The sequence below is a fragment of the Alternaria arbusti genome (genome assembly GCF_024043155.1).
Source record: "Alternaria arbusti strain BMP 1465 chromosome Unknown scaffold_2, whole genome shotgun sequence".
Taxonomy (NCBI): Eukaryota; Fungi; Ascomycota; class Dothideomycetes; order Pleosporales; family Pleosporaceae; genus Alternaria; species Alternaria arbusti.
In genome coordinates this window covers 2,922,251-2,939,523 of record NW_026249942.1, presented here as the reverse complement: position 1 = coordinate 2,939,523, position 17,273 = coordinate 2,922,251, and the positions used below count along the sequence as shown (strand labels likewise).

At 52.4% G+C, this 17,273-nt stretch overlaps 4 protein-coding genes across 4 annotated transcripts; all 4 read right to left on the bottom strand.

Moving 5' to 3' along the window:
- Positions 1 to 1,666: 1,666 nt before the first annotated feature.
- On the bottom strand, positions 1,667 to 3,528 carry J4E86_002593 (uncharacterized protein; the record flags this gene model as incomplete). The annotated part of the gene is made up of 3 exons (XM_051443151.1): positions 1,667 to 3,199; positions 3,251 to 3,445; positions 3,502 to 3,528. The coding sequence occupies 3 exons, from the start codon at positions 3,526 to 3,528 to the stop codon at positions 1,667 to 1,669; spliced, it is 1,755 nt and encodes a 584-aa protein (XP_051306739.1).
- Positions 3,529 to 8,038: 4,510 nt separating this feature from the next.
- Positions 8,039 to 9,835, bottom strand: J4E86_002592 (uncharacterized protein; the record flags this gene model as incomplete). The annotated part of the gene is made up of 4 exons (XM_051443150.1): positions 8,039 to 8,558; positions 8,614 to 9,429; positions 9,485 to 9,584; positions 9,646 to 9,835. The coding sequence occupies 4 exons, from the start codon at positions 9,833 to 9,835 to the stop codon at positions 8,039 to 8,041; spliced, it is 1,626 nt and encodes a 541-aa protein (XP_051306738.1).
- A 580-nt stretch (positions 9,836 to 10,415) lies between these two features.
- J4E86_002591 (uncharacterized protein) lies at positions 10,416 to 11,753 on the bottom strand (the record flags this gene model as incomplete). Its single annotated transcript, XM_051443149.1, has 3 exons — positions 10,416 to 10,809; positions 10,861 to 11,371; positions 11,435 to 11,753. The coding sequence occupies 3 exons, from the start codon at positions 11,751 to 11,753 to the stop codon at positions 10,416 to 10,418; spliced, it is 1,224 nt and encodes a 407-aa protein (XP_051306737.1).
- Positions 11,754 to 13,908: 2,155 nt separating this feature from the next.
- J4E86_002590 (uncharacterized protein) lies at positions 13,909 to 14,691 on the bottom strand (the record flags this gene model as incomplete). The annotated part of the gene is made up of 1 exon (XM_051443148.1): positions 13,909 to 14,691. One exon carries the CDS (start codon positions 14,689 to 14,691, stop codon positions 13,909 to 13,911), a length of 783 nt encoding a protein of 260 aa, XP_051306736.1.
- Positions 14,692 to 17,273: the final 2,582 nt, after the last annotated feature.

The following is a 17,273-nucleotide window of genomic DNA, read 5'->3' as shown; positions in this document are numbered from 1 at the left end:
AGTCAAAGCGTATCCACAATTTGCGCCGGTGTTCGACGGCTGGACCCCAGGAAGTGATGTTCCTATCCTTCACAAAAAGGGCTTTCATTGCGGGGAGGCCCCTTCGGTCTGGTGGGACTTCAAACACTATATTCTGGATTTGATGTCAAAGCATGATCGGTTCGTTACAAGAGCGTCTTTTGTACCCGGGATGTGGGACACGTATCGTCCCGATCAAGTGGATTATACGTCGTTGAGACCTTGGTTCATTCCTACTTGCGTAAACCGCATTCTGGATCTAATACTAAGCCAGTATTGGTTCGCCGCAAGAGCGCCCGCTGCACCAAAACGACGGGTGCCAGAAATCATCTGCCGGGCAACTGAAGTAAACGATGAGTCACCAAAACCTTGGGTCATTCCTGATCGCACTGAGCTTGAGTGATTAGCAAGCATCATCAACCTTAAGCTCGAACGACATCATTTCGAAACCAACACGAAGTTCACATACTCTGCGGCTTCAAATGCGCTTCGCTTCCTTTACACCCTGCCAGACGCTCTGCAAAGCGAGATAAGAAGCATAATGCTTCTAGAAGACCGCGAATCTGTGGCATATCCCAATCGTCATGGAAGAGGGTTTATTAGACTGTGTCAGTCTAACCCAAAGCTCCGCGTCAAGCGCGTTGTCAGTCTTTGGCGGAACGCTTTCCCAGTAACGCCTTATCGGAAGTTTGACTATGGAGAAGCAAGCCAGCGTTGTGGAGAAAATCGTGAATTAGATCTTTGGGCCTTGGTAAGAATTCGAAATGATCGCTTGCTTTCTAAGCACATCTCCAAAGTGGTGGGCTCCTGGATGGCGGAAGCCCTGGCTTTGCCCGATCTCAGGATGCCGGAGGGTTCATTTCGTCTTGTCTTCGAAGGCGAGCCTACCTCACCGGATACACCCACGACCGACGCATTCCGGGTAGTACAACGAGATATCGCTTGGCAATGTGCCCTGGACACGGCCTATTCTCGTGGTATGTTGCCAACACCATCTTGGCAGGAGCGTCGGCTCCAGGTCACACACATATACGAAGGCCTCTCGGGTATCATCGACAAATTGGCGAAAGAGGATGCTCTCGTCAGTTGCAACTTCGGATTAGGCCCTTCGTATGACGTTGAAAAGCTGTTGGAGGAGCATATCACCTGGACTGCACAAGACTGGGAGCGCAATTGGGAGGCGCACGAACAGGAAGGATTCGATACTGCATCCCCACTGCCAGCATGGCATATGCTTCGATTGCACCGTGTTTTTGGTCCATAATGAAACCTGAAATGGTCTCATCGTCCATCTCGTCTGGTCACGATTCGATGATCCAAGCTCCCTGTAGACACTTGGCGGGACTGCAACCGAAGGGTATCTGGAGTCTTCGTCGCACATGATGTCGGCACGAAGGGGCGAGAGTGAGCGGAATAGATGATAAAGGTGAGCAGGCTGGGCCGATGATCGTTGCGATGTAAATGTGACTGCGAATAGTCTGAGTCCGAAAAGTCTATGGTGGGCGCATTACGAATGCGCACGTGAAATTGCCAGCGTACCATGGATCCGTGATGACACAAGGGTCGGCGATTCACCTTCAACACCCCCCATCGCATTATTGGAAAAAAGTGGAATTCAGCCGATGTTGGTGCCTCTTATTGTTACATACTACACCTCCAACAACCCCTTTACCTCCTTAACCATCAAGCTATCCTCCCCAGCCTTCGCCTGAACCCTCCCAATCGTACCCGCCGCATCCATAACCTTCCACGTATCCCTCAACTCGCCCTGCATATCCGCTGCATACACCAACCAACCAACACATATAACACCCATCTTCTGGTTCTCACTCCATTGGTCTTCAGTGCCAATGTTCTCCAGCAGCGAAGCCAGAAGCTCACCCTGCTCCGCCTCGGGTAACTCGGTCTCGGAAGGTAAGGAGGCTGACGGGTTTGCGCTGTGCTTCTTCATGCGTATTTGATGGTTCGAAGATGCCATGTTCATGGCTAGGCTGAGAGCCGAGGCTTTGAGCGCGGGGTGTTTCTCGTCGAGGAGCGCGGTTGTTAGAACGGAGATGAGCGTTGAGGAGAGCGGCGGAGAGAGGAGGTGTGGTATGAAGAGTGGCGATGAGAATAGATTGCATGCGAGATGCAGTGTCGTGAGTCTAAGAGGGTAAGGCGCGGAACTGCCGAGCTTGTCGACGTGGTCCAGCAGATGGTGTATAGTGGCCGGTGTGCCAGTTGCTCCCTTGTGTTCTTCCGCGAAGAAGCCGGCCACGCGGACGTCGGTCAGGGCCACCCTGAGCAGATCTAGGGCCGTGAATAGAAGCTCTGGTGGGAGTACTGAGGTGCTGTTCCTCAGGAAGTTTGCGAACTGCGGCAGATCCCCCAGAGGTGCTTCTATGGCCCCAGATTGTTCGCGAGTCTGTATGAAGGATACCACTGACGAGACAGCTGGCTCTTTTCCTGCATCTCCCATCTTCGCGACAAGCTTCTCCAGTGGCGGCACCTTGGTGAACTTGACAGGCCTTTGACTTTGCCGCAACAGCATGGGTGTGCTCTTCTCGAGATGTGGGTGCGCTGGAAACGCGGCATTGACCAGCATCTCCACGTTGTTCCGCAGTTGCCTGGGATCAGCTCCACTCCACTCGTCCCGCTTTTCGCCTCTGAGGTATGTTATAAATGTTGGGGTCGCGCGAACGTCGGGATAGCGGGCGTTGATGGAGCGATCGGCGTGGCTGAAGTCGATTTTGATGAAGACACACTTGGTGCCAGTCTCGGCGGCGAGGTCGTCATACGGTTGGTACACCAGCTTGCATGGCGCGCATGTGGAGCTCGTGAAGAAGATGATGGCGCAACGGTCTTTTGCGAGATCGAGAAGGCGGTCTACATCCTTCAGTGTTGTTATGTTGTTGACCCTGCCCGTGTTCATTTCCAAAGCGCTGCCCCCAGAAGAGACCCCATTGGATGTACTTGCGCTCGACGCTTTCGAATGAGCTTGCGGTTGTACCGGCTGCGGTGTGGGCGCTTGAACGATTGGTCGCATAGCGGCGTCGATTTGCGGTTTGAGCATCTGTCCGAACGGCGTGTTCAGGACGGTCTGCGGGAGGGAAGTGATGTGGTCTGGTATTCCTTTGCCGACAAGGAACATGGCGAAGTCATTGGAGAAGTTGTTGCAGTTGTGCGCGAAAAGATCGTATGACTGGGTTGACGGTCAGCATAGCCTGCGCAAAAGCGCTAAACGGGACCATACCTCGGCCGTATATATTTCCTTGAGAGACTCGAGGTACTCTAATATGACCTCCATTGGAAGCGCAGTCTGCCCCAGCTTGATTACTTCCATCGGTCGGCCATGGTGAGTGGTGCCCGCCCGACATGTTTGCACGCCTGATCCATAGTAGTATTCTATGCCGTCGAGTACGATTGAGGTGTGATATACGGCATCGATCTGTTCGGAAGGATGTGTCAGCGGATGCACCCAGTATTGGAAGATATATGGCTTACCTGAATGCCCAAGAATTGTCGCGACATGCTTCGCGCAAGACCCTAGATGCCGTCAGCTCTGAACACGTCTACAAAGCGTCGCGAAAGATGGCGCATGTGCGTCTGCTCTAGCCACTTACTTGAGAAAGGTCATACACATACAGTTCGACGTCCATATTGAAGGAGATTTGTAGACGGCTATGGCAGTGCCTGGGTAGTATTACGCTTCGTGGATATGTGAAGGCGTTGTTCGGGATGCTGTGGTAGATAAGAAGATGACGTAGAACATTCCGGAAGGCTGACGAACGCTCGGGGACGCGATCCGCCCGCGGGCAACGTCGCGCTAGCACCTGACATGACACACGCGTCGCGCCTTCACCAACCTTGGAATCTCTCTCATTTAGTGGTCTGAAATCACAGCGCATGCTTCTTGAGGAGTCAATATTACAAAGCCTATCTGTCCCCATCGAAGCAACAAGAGACCGCCTTTGAAGACATAGCAGGCGATCTAGACGAACATGGCAGTCGCGCTGTGGATTGACACGCATTCGTAGCTACATTACTCTTTACCTGTACCCCAAAAGGTTTAGGCGCGACATTCGGAAGTACACTTCGTCATATAAGGCGTCCTAGCATCACGCGAGGTACATTTAGGCAGCAGCCGACGCTAATATCACGACACACACCCAAGGCTTTTTCGCGAAACTTTACACTCTCAGACTGATTATACTAATTTTGTTAAACATGTCGCATACGAGTGGCATATGCGCTGTAAGCGATGGCCATCTACTCCCCATAAGTCGACTTCTCCATCTGCGTCCAACCTTCCCCACATCTTTCGACTGCCACGCGAGCTTCGAGATATCATTTACGACTACTACATCCGCTGCGATGGCGGCTATATCTTCGATTCAGAAACCCGAAGGTTCATGCAAACGAATGGGGAGCCTGTATGTTATGCGTTGGCGTTTACTTGCAAACAAGCCGCCTCCGAATTAGAAGGGCTACCTTTCCAGTTGAATGCACTTACCTTCTCTTCCACCAATTCCACCTCTACATATGAGAAAGCCGGCCTTCAACATCATGTCGCCTTGATGCTCAGATATTCCAAGCAAGTCTTGCTCGAGCAGTTACTTTCGAAGTCCAAACTCTTTACGCGACCGATGGCACAGGCGGCCGCCAAGAGCTACCCACAATTCGCCGGAGTCATCGACGGATGGGTGCGCAGGGGACATTTTTACAATCACGGAGAATACAAAGATAGCTATGGTGAAGCCAGATCCAGCTGGGACGACTGTGTGGAACACATGCTGGAGTTGATGTCCGAATGCCCTGACTACGCGGAGACTGTCAAGGAATTACCGGACAGAGTTGCGCGCTGGCCCCTGAGAGGATGTCACGATCTGTTGCGACTAAGGGACGCAGATCTCCAGCCCTGGCGCATTCTCGATCATGCTGAGCTCGAGCGCTTGTCAGATATGCTGCCCAGCTTCTTGGAGACTGAGCGACCTCACGAGAACACGTGCTATAACTACTCAGCAGCTGCTGTGGCACTGCAGTTCCTCGCTTCCTGCACCAAGAATATCCGATCTTTCGTCCGCAAAATTATCCTTAAGGAAAACAACGTATCGGTAGCACAACCCGAATGCCACAGTCGAGGTTTCATTCCCATATGCCAAGAAAACAGATCACTCCGGATTGAACGCCACGTAGACCTATGGAAAGCCGTGTTCCTGGTTTCTCGCCGCGGTCAATACGACATCCGGAAGTACATCACAGCCGCAAAAAGTGACCAGGACAGCAGCGACTTTCGGGGCGACCGTTTGCGCGCTTATAACGTCACAAAGTCGATAGGAAAATGGGTGACTGAAGTAATGGCTTTACAATCTCTCGGGATGCCGGAAGGTTCGCATACGCTTGTACTAGATGGAGACCCCATTCCAAACCACACAGCTAACGTGTTCCGAATCGTGCAGCGGGATGCCGCATGGCAAGCTGCACTGGAAATATGTTACTCCCTCGATGTATTCGCGTTCAGTCCTTCGTGGCTGAATAGGCGCCTTCACCAGGCTTTTGCCTTCAGCGGGCTGCCTGAGATGATTCGTACGCTTTCCACGGATAGTGCTCCAGTCAGGTGTAACTTCACATTGCACTCGCCGTTCGATCTCGACAGCGAGGTTCAGGAACTACTTGAGAGATCAGGAACTCTCTCAGGTCATAATAATCAATGGAAGTGGGCGAAGGATTGGGGCACACGGTGGAGCAGACACAATCCGTTAGGATTCCAGACCGAAGCACCGTTACCGCCTTGGCATATGCTTTGCTGGCGGCATGTTCTGCCACAGATCCCTCCTACGTACTTGAGGCGATAGCAAACCGAGGTCTTTCGGCACGCGGTCAATCACATCGATCACGAGATGTGATGCACGCACCTCATGTATGTAAAAACCCGAACGGGTCTGGAGACTCCATTAGGATCAAACAAGCAAATTACAAGATCTAGTGTTAATGCTGTTACTCACTAGTAAGGTCTTTTGTTGTGATGGCTAGTACACTCACTGTCTCTTTGCCTGCGCGGTCCATCCCTTCCGGTACAACACCATCGCGGTAGCGTGCCCACTACGAAGTCGCGGTGCGGGATGTGCGGGGCGTGGTCAAAGCGCAGGGTGGATCATGACCCGTCACTACCTACAGAAAGGACGCCACCACACCGCCACTCCACCCATAGATGAGGATGTATACGATGCGCATTACCATCTTTTCTTGATACCCAAAGCATACACTCATCATCAGACACTTAGAGAATGTCTGACGCGTGGTCCGTCCACGCGCCATATTGGCAGAGCCCCAATCACGCCAGTCAATTGGTAGTCGACAGAACCCGGGTTCCTCCCAGTACTACACCGCCGAGACCTGTACAAGTAAGCTATCGCGCGTTCGGTCTTTCTACAAAACAAGACTAACTTGAGAAGCAGGAACAGCTAAAGAGCATACCATATGCACTACCAAAACTAAGACTCATGCTGAATGAAGAGCGCCGGAATAGTTTCAACTTCTACACGAATACACAAGGCGTTCGAATCGAGCGACGCGCTGGTATTCGTCCTGTTCACCATGCTAAACGTGTTGTTCAAAACTTCACCATTTTCGAAACAGGGCCAGACGGGAGCGCGGCCAGGCATGACATAGTTACGCGATGGAGGTCCAGCAACGAGGAGCCAGAGCTCGATATTCAGACCCTTGGGATGGCTGAGGACATGTTCATATCTGCTAGATCGTGGCTGATAAAGCGATACGGTGGGGACATCACGCACCGTGGCCTATTTAATGAGTGGTTCGATCGTTACCACACGTCGTTTCGATTTATGGATCTTCCGCGTGAACTGCAGTTTATGGTCTTTGAAGCATCGATAGGGCCGGTATTATGGCCTGATTATCGAGTTGCTCAAAGTTCAGAAACACCTCGGAACGCTGGCCTCTATGCACATGATACAACACCTGCATCACAACACGATCAAAACAACACACCACTTCCCACATCTCCAGAAGACGCACAACCAAACCCCAACACCTGGCCACGCGGCCTCTCCATCAACGCGCCGCGACTCCGAGACAAAGTATCCTGCCAGCACCCCCAATCCAGCCGACCCTACGGCTCAACCCGCTCCTCCACCCAATGGATCAAGACCCTCCTCCTCGTCAGCAAAACCTTCAGCCTCGAAGCCCGCAAGACAATCTGGGAAAGCACAACCAAAAACTTCGGCAACATAGCAACGCTAACCCGCACAATCCCCCATCTCTCCGCCCTTCCATTCAACACACTCCGTCGGGTCTCGCTGAACTTCAGCGACCGCGCATACCTCCGTCTGCTCGGGTATAAAACCACCGCTGAATTAGCATTCGCGCCACTTCCCGCTGCGAAAGCCAACAGCCTGCGTATCTTGACGGACATTAATACCGTCAACTACCTCGACCTGCACTTCCAAGCCCCCCTTCCTTTTCAATTCTGCGGCGACGGACTACATTCCGTCACGCAGTTCAAGCTCGATCCGGTTGTTATTCTGTGTCAGAAAGTGTGGGTGGACGCGTTTCTCACGCTGTTGTATGAGAAGTTTGCGCTGGGGTATGGGGAATGCGGAAATGTGCCGATGGTGAGTGTGAGTGGGGATGTGAAGAATAGTACGAGGTGGGAGTGGGAGAGTGTTTGGAGGGAGTTTAAGCATGGGGGGAGGAGGGATTTTGTGGAGGAGGCGGAGAGGATTAGGGCTACGCCTGCGGAGATGTTGTAAGTACATTCGCTATTCGTCGTCTTGGGATACTAATGTTTGTTAGTCCACCGGTTTGTTATTGCGACAATCCATGTGCCTGGGTCCAACCCGCACAGCCGAACCCCGGTTGTGGATGTGAGGTCGTTGCCGAGTTCAACTGCAGGGGTTAGCTCACCATTTGGAGTCCATATCAAACATCATCAGGAATTATCAGGAATTATATCACCACGGGTTAAGAAGTGTATCATGTTCATTGGTCATTCTCGACTACTCGAAGCACGCGACACATCTCAGCAGTCCAGACTAACAATCGCAGCACTACTCCACGGCACCTCCACACTAATCATACCCTTCCCATCCACCTTTACACTCTCCCCGCACGTCGCATTGTCCATGCGCACAGGCTTTCCTTCATCAAGCTCATAGTTATAACTATACCCATCCCAAGTAATACCCGTAATAGCATCACTTCCGTTCGCCAACAACCTCTGCACTTGCGCCTCGCCTTTGCAGTCGCTCGGTAGCTGGAAAGAGTACTTCTCTACTGGGCGCGCGAATGGTGTGGTGTAGTTGTTATCGGCGGTCGTGTTGTATGTGTGTAGATCTACGAGGAGAATGCGTGCGAGCGTGTCGTCGACGTGAGCAGCGTATTGGGTTGCGTAGATGGAAGATGAGGGCAGCGAAGAGATCTTGAGTTCAGACTCGGATGAGGGTTTGTGCATGAAAGCTGCGACGGCGACGTTGCCGTAGTATGGCGGCTTGGTGCCTCTTGCTGTGAGGTTCGTTTCGATTGGTTGCCAGGATTGGTAGCTTTGGGATTCTGTCAGCTTACGAACGGTTTCATGCTGGAGGAATCGTCACTTACCGGTAGTTTGTTCCTTGATGCATGTGAGAGCGGGTAAGGTTCTGCGACGCCAGATAGGTGTTCCAGTCTACACCCCACAACGCAGCACCGAAGCTGTTACTCAGACCAGGTCGCCCCTGTCGGGCGAGCGAGTTGTGTTCGCCCATGACGAAGGGGACGTTTGGAGCCAGTGCGTCTCCCAGTGCCTTGATGCCGTCTTTCACACCAATCTGTTCGTCTGCCTTGGCGAGGACGCTGCTGTGGTTCATCAACGTGCCTTGTAGTGTGATGCCGGGATTTGTAGAGACACCCATGTAGTTGTGCGAAGCGATCAGGCCGATGTTCTGCTTCTCGTCCAATCCCTGCTTGAAGACTTCGACGGGGTCCAACCTGAAGTAGTCGTTGACTCCGATGCCTGCAAAGCTCGGTGCCATGAACTTGGTGCCAGAGAGGTCTGGGCATGCTGCTTTGGTGGCTTCTTCAATGGCAGTCGTGCCATTCAGCCACTCAGATACATAGTCTGCCTCGGCCCAGCTGTCGTTTCGGTATCCAGAAGCAGTGAAGAGATCGGGCTCGTTGCCGTACTCCCAAAACAGCAGGTTGCTTCCTATGGCTTTGCAGGCGTGCGAAACGGATGCCCATGTCGCGATCCTTGCAGCGCTGGAGTTGGCGCCCATGTTGAAGCCGTGAACAAATCGCGTGCCCTCAGGCATGGTTTTGTAGGACTCGAAGTAGGACGGGCCAATGGTGATGATGGTCGGGTAGTCGGCGGAGATGTTTGGGCGAATGATGCCGACGATGCTGGTCTCGAGCGATTCATCGAAGATGGCGATATCCCTAATTCTTGAGTAAGCTACATGTATCTAGAATCGGGATGAAGGGGACGTCTTACTGTGTGTTGCCGCCGACGCGAGCAATCGGCATTGAGCCTTGCAACTTGCCAAGGTTGCTCATGAGGTTGTATGAGAAGGCATTGGGATGCGACAAATTGCCTAGAAGCAATGGTCGTCAGTCAAGCTGTCGTGACGATTTTGCATTTTGTAGGAGACATACCAGCAAAATCCGGCCATGACGAGAACTCAAAGGAATACGAGACGAAAGAGTCCAAGGGAACACCGGCATCGTTGGGTGCAGACTTTGGAATCGCAATTGGTTTTGTCCTGGAGGAGATGTGAGCAGCCTCGGCCTTTAGAAAAGCACCGAGAGCTGCAACAGCAAGAGAGCGCTTGATTGAGGGTAACATCGTGGGCGTTCGATCGTTGCTGCCACACCATAAAGGCAGTCTGCGCGTTGTTTATGGGCGTCGCCGGCAACGGAGATCTTGACTGGGACGTCATGCGGCAATTGAAAAGCATGGCCTCGGTCAATTTTCTGGTATCTTCGTTGGAGATCTGCACTGTATGCGGGGAATTTACTGGGGTAAATGCGTGAAAAGCCGGGGTAGCTGCCAGCCTCTTTTTCTGTCGGTGACGACCGCGTGCATGCACGCGTTCGATTAACCTGGGTTGCGGCTCGAGTTCGGGAACGCTTGTCCAAAGGAGGATAGACCGTCCTCCACTTCCCGAATGGCAGTCGCGACAACTTCATATGCCGTACCCAGAATCAATTCCCATCATTCTTGGCTTGCATTGATTACTACACTACAAGTATCTTATACGTGGAATCATTTACAGCAGTAGTGCATACCTAGGCGACATCGAATGATTACGCGTGAACAGCCAAGTTTGTCTGCTTAGACGCGACTTTCCGGACACGCGCGATGAGTACATGTTGAACTTAGTTCTCCACCTCGGAAGGCGTTGTACCACTTCGACTATTCGCATCTAGCTCAGATCCCTCAAAGTCTCAGCATCACTTTCGCCCCATGGGTACACCTCCTCCGCTTGCTTGACCAACTCTCTGCATTTCTCACTCCTCGGTACGATGTTCACACGATACGGCTTTGGATGGCTTATCACGCCGGGCTCGAACTCAACCCTAGGCTCTACAACCTTTCCATTCTCGACAGGCTTCTCGACATTGAAGACAGCCAGCGACTGCGCGATTGTCGCAAAAAGAGCGTTGTCTGCAACATAGCGTCCGGGGCAAACGCGACGCCCGTACCCGAATGTCCATGTGCGCGGATCAGGCTCCGCGGTATGGGTTGGCGTCGCTATGTAGCGTTCGGGGCGAAAGACCATAGGATCGGGGTAGACGGCTGGGTCGTGTGTGAACCACCTACATGCTGTCAGCCACGAATACGTCTGCTTCTCGCACGATCATACGTACCAGTTGTTAGGCAAGATCATCGCTCCTTTCGGTATCCTATACCCATTGATGTTATCCTCCTGCGTGCAGGAATGAGGTATCGACATGGGCCCCACAGGATGCCATCGATGCGTTTCCTTCACTACGGCCTCAATATACGGCAAGCTTGCTTTATCGCTAGTGATCGGGAGTCGATCTCCGCCAATCACACGGTCCAGCTCCTCTTGAGCTTTCTTCTGGACTTCTGGGAAGACGGCCATGGCTAGAAAGAACGTCATCAAAGACGATACAGTGGTGTCCGCGCCGCCAAGGTACATAGATGCAGCGGACCATTTATTGATGTACTCCATGGACGCGTCTGAGCCGAGAGATTCGATGGCTTGAGAGAGGAAGGATGTCTTCGCTTTCTTGTCCTGCATCTGCGACTTGACGAAAGCGTAGGGCTCTTCGGCCGTGCGTATCAAGGTCTTTGCCATCTGCCGAGCTGTACCCTTGAAGCCGGTACCTGGACACCAGTCTGGAAGGAAACGTACTTTGCGAAGTTAGCGTGCGTTCCTGCATACATCGTAGCCTGATGATACAAAGGCAAACTTACAGAACGGCATGACGTCGACAGGCCACTTTCCAGGCACACTTGCGTCAGCAAACTCGGCCATTGCCTGCCCTGCTACATCTACGAGCGGATCCGGTCCCTTCGCGTTAGGCGTATAGCCGTACGTGATTCTCAAGATGACAGCGCCTGCTTCTTTCCTGATGTGTTCAAACAGATCGTTGGGAGATTCCATAACATTCAGGAGGAAATGTGCAGCTTCTTCGTTCTGGACGCGATCAAAGATCGCAAGAGACGTGCTGGAGCTGGCTACTTTTGCGATATTGCGACGATGGTGTTTGAAGTTCTGATCGGGCTGATGCATCGCCAACGTCTTCGTCCAGCCAATCCTGCTTCTTCGTCAGTCATCTCGATCGCTTGGAATAGGCGTAGAAGCGTACATGTCTCCACTGAACACCATATGTGGCCTCCCTGAATAGATCGCCGCCCGATTGCTTAGCAGTTCTACTGCTATGTTCGCATCGTTGACGATCACGAACGTTTGTCCCAGAACCGTCACCGAGCTTATGGGACCATAGACGTCTTTATGCTTGAGCCAATGATGGCACTCGAGAATTCCAGGCTTCGGTAAGTCATTGATGTTGCCAATGAGAGGGATGCCTCTGGGACCCGGTGGGAGCGGAAGATCATGGTTGTTCTTACGCAAGAAGAAGCGGCTGAGTGTGTAGAATACGATAGTGCCGACGACGATGAGAAGAGGTGTCGATGCTAGTAACGTCATATTGAGGTAACCCTACTTGTGCCAGAGACGAACGAAGGTGCACAGCTGAGAAGTGATCTAGCTCTTGAGACGAGAACGAGGAAGTACGTCCACGGACATATTGGACTTCATGCTGAGTGAGCCGTGCGAACTTTAGTTTTGCGCCCTGCGCCCGATGGCAGCCTATATGCTTCGACGAGCTTAGTGCCTGTGGAGTAGTCGCGGTAATATCTATCGTTCGAGGCAAGACGTACCGCGGATGCAGGCATGCTGCAGGTCTAGCTGCTGACAGCCAATCTAACGCGGTCCCATGCAATACTTGGTACGAGAGCGGAGCGGTCGCTACCTGGAATAGAAAGACGTGTGTAAGCATGTCGCTGCCCATGCTATAACAGCGATGTATGCCAATATATGAAGGACGTGATTCGTGAGATCGGACCGCGGCTGGGCAACGGTGTGCGACGGGGGATGGGACATGGTGGAGATGGTACGGTGCTTAGCGAAACCGGCTTCCCCTCGAACGTGAGCTCAACGAAGTGTGCGCCACACTGCAAGCAGGGGCTGTTGTACCCCACCACCCCACCTAACAAATTTGGCATAGCTTTGCCATGTCAGAACACGCGTAACGAATTGCTAATGAATAAGCTTCAACGCAGCACGTTTCAATGGGTGTGATTGATCTTCATAGCCAAATAGGCAGTACGCTTATCTCAATAGATGTAGACAGTAAGGTTGAGCACTTTGAATTCATCTGACCAGCATACCTAGAGTCACCGGTGCAGCGTATTTTTCGGTTAACAATGAAGGATGTTGTGAGGTGCGATGGTTCAACAATAGGTGCAAGGTAGACAGTAATAGATTCGACGGACTTTGAAGAAGAACCGGAAAGAGCTTTTTATGCGAGGTTCCTTCTCAGTTGCGGGATTATTCAGCCACCATTCAGCTATCCTTTAACCATTAGTACCGAAGACCACAGGCTAAGGAATACCCATCACGGCTTCAGCACCTTACAAATGTTACCTACTTATAGGACCGTTCAGTGAAACAGCAAACCGAAGGCGGCGTAGCATTAGTGGAATTCGAGGTCTAACCTCAAAGTCACTTGTTTGTTGTGAACAGCCTGATCACACCGCAGATGGACCTTCGCAAGTCTTGACCTTGCACCAGCAGAGTTAGCCGCATCCACAGTTTGGCTCCGATTTTTCAAGCTTGGTCCTTTTGCACCAATCTTGCCCATTGTCTGAAAGTCCTTGTGCAATGTGGCCCGAAACAGCTCGCCATATTGATCGTCCAACAAGACCCACGGGGAGACATTCTCAGCAAAGCCACATGTCAACACGACCTGACCCGTGCAGTCTGAACTTACGTTGGCCACAGTTCCACTTCGTGGAAGAAGAATAGCCTGCATACTCAAATGTTGAGGTCAGAACAGGCTGGAATAGACCCAGTAGTCGTAGTAACTTACCTTGGAGATCACGTGGAACCTGAGAAATGCGGTGAAGTTCCGCAAACCACGCGTAAGAAAGACATTGTTCTGAGCATCCCAGAGCTCCCTAGGCTCGACCTCCAGTAGTTTAACTGTCTTGTGGGGCCTGGACCGGATCGGAGCGTTGATGCTTGGGATCGTGAAGTAAAAGGCATTAGGAGTCCTGCTGGCGCCGTTGAGTGTACCTGTGGCGACCGTCTTCCGTACATTTCTGGCGACGAAAATGCTATTTCCACCCGCGGTGGAAGTCGGCGTTATCAATTCGCCAAGTATCTAAGGTCTTGCGCGGACGTACGAGCTGGCGCCTTCATATTTAAGAATTACTCCAAGGTATACTTTTCTCTTTCCTTGGACTTCAGCAGTGTAACAATGTAGCGGCATGATGACGTCTTCTGAGTCTTGAGTGGGTTTCAACAAGGTGTCAATCCGCAGGCCTTTATTCGACATGGAATAGTCTGGGTTGAACCTGAGGTCCTGCTCGAGCACAAGATTGCCGAGGCTCGCGAACTCATCCGGGCTGCGAGCCAGTATGCCGCGATACGTGGATGATCCGTTAGCTGCCGTCCACGCGAAGAGGCTGAGATCGTTGCTGTTATGAATGATCTCTTCTTGTAGACGAAAAAATGCCTTCTCAGCACCCTCGCCATATAGCATGGGCATGCTGACGTCGAACAGCCCGATCAAACAGTACGCCATGTCTTCGGGTTTGGTAGTCTGTCGGCCTGCAGCCCACGCCATGCGTCGACCAACTGGTAAAGCATCGAGGAGGTCACGGATTTCCAAAGCCCCTGGCTGCGGAGGCGGCGAAAGAAAGCCTGCGTCGATGCCCGTAATGGACGCCAGCTCGTCTCGTAGTGTTTCTTGCGTGCCGAAGCAGCGCCAGGCATGGCCGTAAAAGTGTACGGTTCGCGACGCTACAATTTCCTGCAGTGTCCATCCGCGCTTAAACCAGCGGGCACCGCGCAACATTGCGTTCCGGTCGCTCGAGGAGGCGGAATTATCGTAATCGGATAGGTAGACTACACAGAGGGCAGCATCGCTATACCACTGAAACATGGAGTTGATAGACTCGGTCAGCTCAGCATTGTTGGTTTTGTCTATACAGCATGAGTCGATCCAAACATGATTGAAGCCGCACCGCTGGACTTCAAGGCACGTCTGCTCGATCTTAGTCCAGCCTTTGGCTACGGCGCGCGTGGCATGGTGGTGGAAAGCCTGGAAGGTAACTTCTTCGCTATCCCACGTATGTGAGAGAATGGCAAACGCATGCGGTGGGCGCCCAAGGAAGTCGATCATCTGCAAGGGTTCGCTACAACAGTCAATTAGCGTCATTCTGGGATGGAGTGAATTATTATGTTGATGTGAGTAAGTGAATCGATGAGTGTGAGGATGGAAGAGCCATCTTAATCGAAGGAGATTATGGTGAGATGGGTCTGTGCAGTTGCGTCAGCCGTGCATGCACTAGGCAGCAGCTGCAAGGCTGCGGTCATTATCGGTTCACTCAATTGCAGGAGTGGCATTAGGAAAAGTAAATGGACTATTGTATTGATCATGCGAGCTTGAGAGCTGGGAAGAAGTGTTAGCAATCATCACCACCATGCCATTGACATGCGCGGTAGTAGAGGCGACAGGCCTCGCTACGTGAACTGAGACTGCACAATAACACAGTCGTCCGAAGCCAGGCAGCGAGCCTGCGATAACGCGACATCACGGCAAAGGCAGCAAATGAAAATTGCAAAACGTTGTCACTACCAAGAAACTTGGTGCAACAAAAGCATGTCTCCTCCACTCCTCGCCCTTGAGCCCTCTAATCGGCTCAACGGGGTTGAGGAACAAAGGCCTCACCACCTTGAAGGGGGTAGATGAGGTTGTTTAATCTTGCTTCACTGTCCACACTTGCTCAACGTGAAAATCCGTAATGGCAAGCTCTAGCAATTTTAGAAGCGGATATCGATCCCCCATTATAGACAATGGAAGAAGGATGAGAAGAGGTCAAGGTCAAAAGAGACAACTCCCTCAAAGCCAACACCCCACAGGGACGGACATGTATAACGTGTATAGCGTGTGTAACGTGTATGACGTGCATAGCGTGTATGACGAACCATAGAACCACAGCGTGTATAACGTGTATAACGTGTATGTGCTCAAAAGCCCTCAGTAGCTAAATGCCGACGAAGTCGACACGAAGCATAAGCCCACAGCCCTCAGACAACATCCCGAAGGAGTTGTAACCAATTGATCGGCTGGAACTCAAGGTTCCAATGCCGCACGGGTTGGTCAGACCTGTTCCATGCCCCATCTCCGGGTTGAGCCTCCCGAAGTATAAGAGCTTCTCGCTTTTGAGGCCGCTGCAGCAACCTCACCGCGAAAGGCGCTGGAACGTAGTGCGTCGCCTTGTCGATAGTGACGGATACAGCCATCCATTGCCACCAATCGTTGGAGGGGGAGTTCGCGTAGTCGACCGGGGCCATTGCCTGATGGCAGGGTAGCATCCGACGTATGGGCGAGTCGCTCCCTCCGATTCCGCCGCAGCGAAACCGACTGTTAGAGGGCGTTAACAGTCGTTCTGAGCCATGCACCCGACTACACAGCCCCATCGTCGAGTCCCACGCTCACGCGCTAGCCTCAACGATAGGGAAGGGTCAGCTCATGGGAGAGCCTCCACACAGGTGGCTCTCGTGCATGGCCACAAAGTTGAACGCGTCAACCCACGGGTGCCTTGTAGCAAAATGTGCCAGGGACCATGCGGCCTATCGAAGACCGTCCGAGGACGGCTTCATATCTGTTGGCTTCTTCCTCTGAGATAGGGATCTAAGACTGCCGAAAGCTCTTGTGAACAAGAGGTCCAGCCTCTAAACACCCCATATCTCAGTGTCGGGGGAAATCCCCTGCTTGCGAGGTCCATGAAATGTTGACGCGTTCGGTTCATATGGTTCGTATAGGACCACCGTCTGACCTAGGGAGAGACTAAGTTCCGCAGAGCAGAGTCTCAAATCCCTAGCGACATTGTGGATTTTAACAATCGTGACGATTCAAACAATTCTGGTTGCTTAGTCAGTGCTGAAAGCATTGCGTTGGACTGAGAGAAGACTTACCCTCCAAGCCAACACCTGTGCCAATCCCAGCCGAGTAGGTCAGCGGATCACATGGCGACACGCCTAGTGCACAACAGTCCAACGGGATTGCTCCGCGCATGGGACCTGTGCTTCGGCAGTCAAATATGCGTCCGTTCACATCCTCGTCTGCAGATAAAACCACCTCCTATCTCGCAAGACTGGAGGGGCACCAGGGGATGGGTGGGTTCAGGGGGTGGATAATTCATAGTGGAAGATGTCGACGCTAATCGCGTCCGACGCGTCGACATTGTGCCATGTCAAGACATAGCGAGCAACAAGAGCAGTCCAGAGCCGCAACGGGGATGGAATGAAGGAGTTGTGAGGAAAGGACACGAAGGAAGTCGCGTTGCCTTTATGAGCTGAGACACGAAGGAGGGGGGCTGGAAGCGAAGAATTTGGGTGTTCGGGAAATGGCCTGTGTTCTCCTTGGCGGTGGCCCATGCAGTCGCGTCATCGAAGCGAATGGAATGGAACGACACCCACCAGCACAGGGGCGCGTTTCCACTCTCGCAAATACGCGAC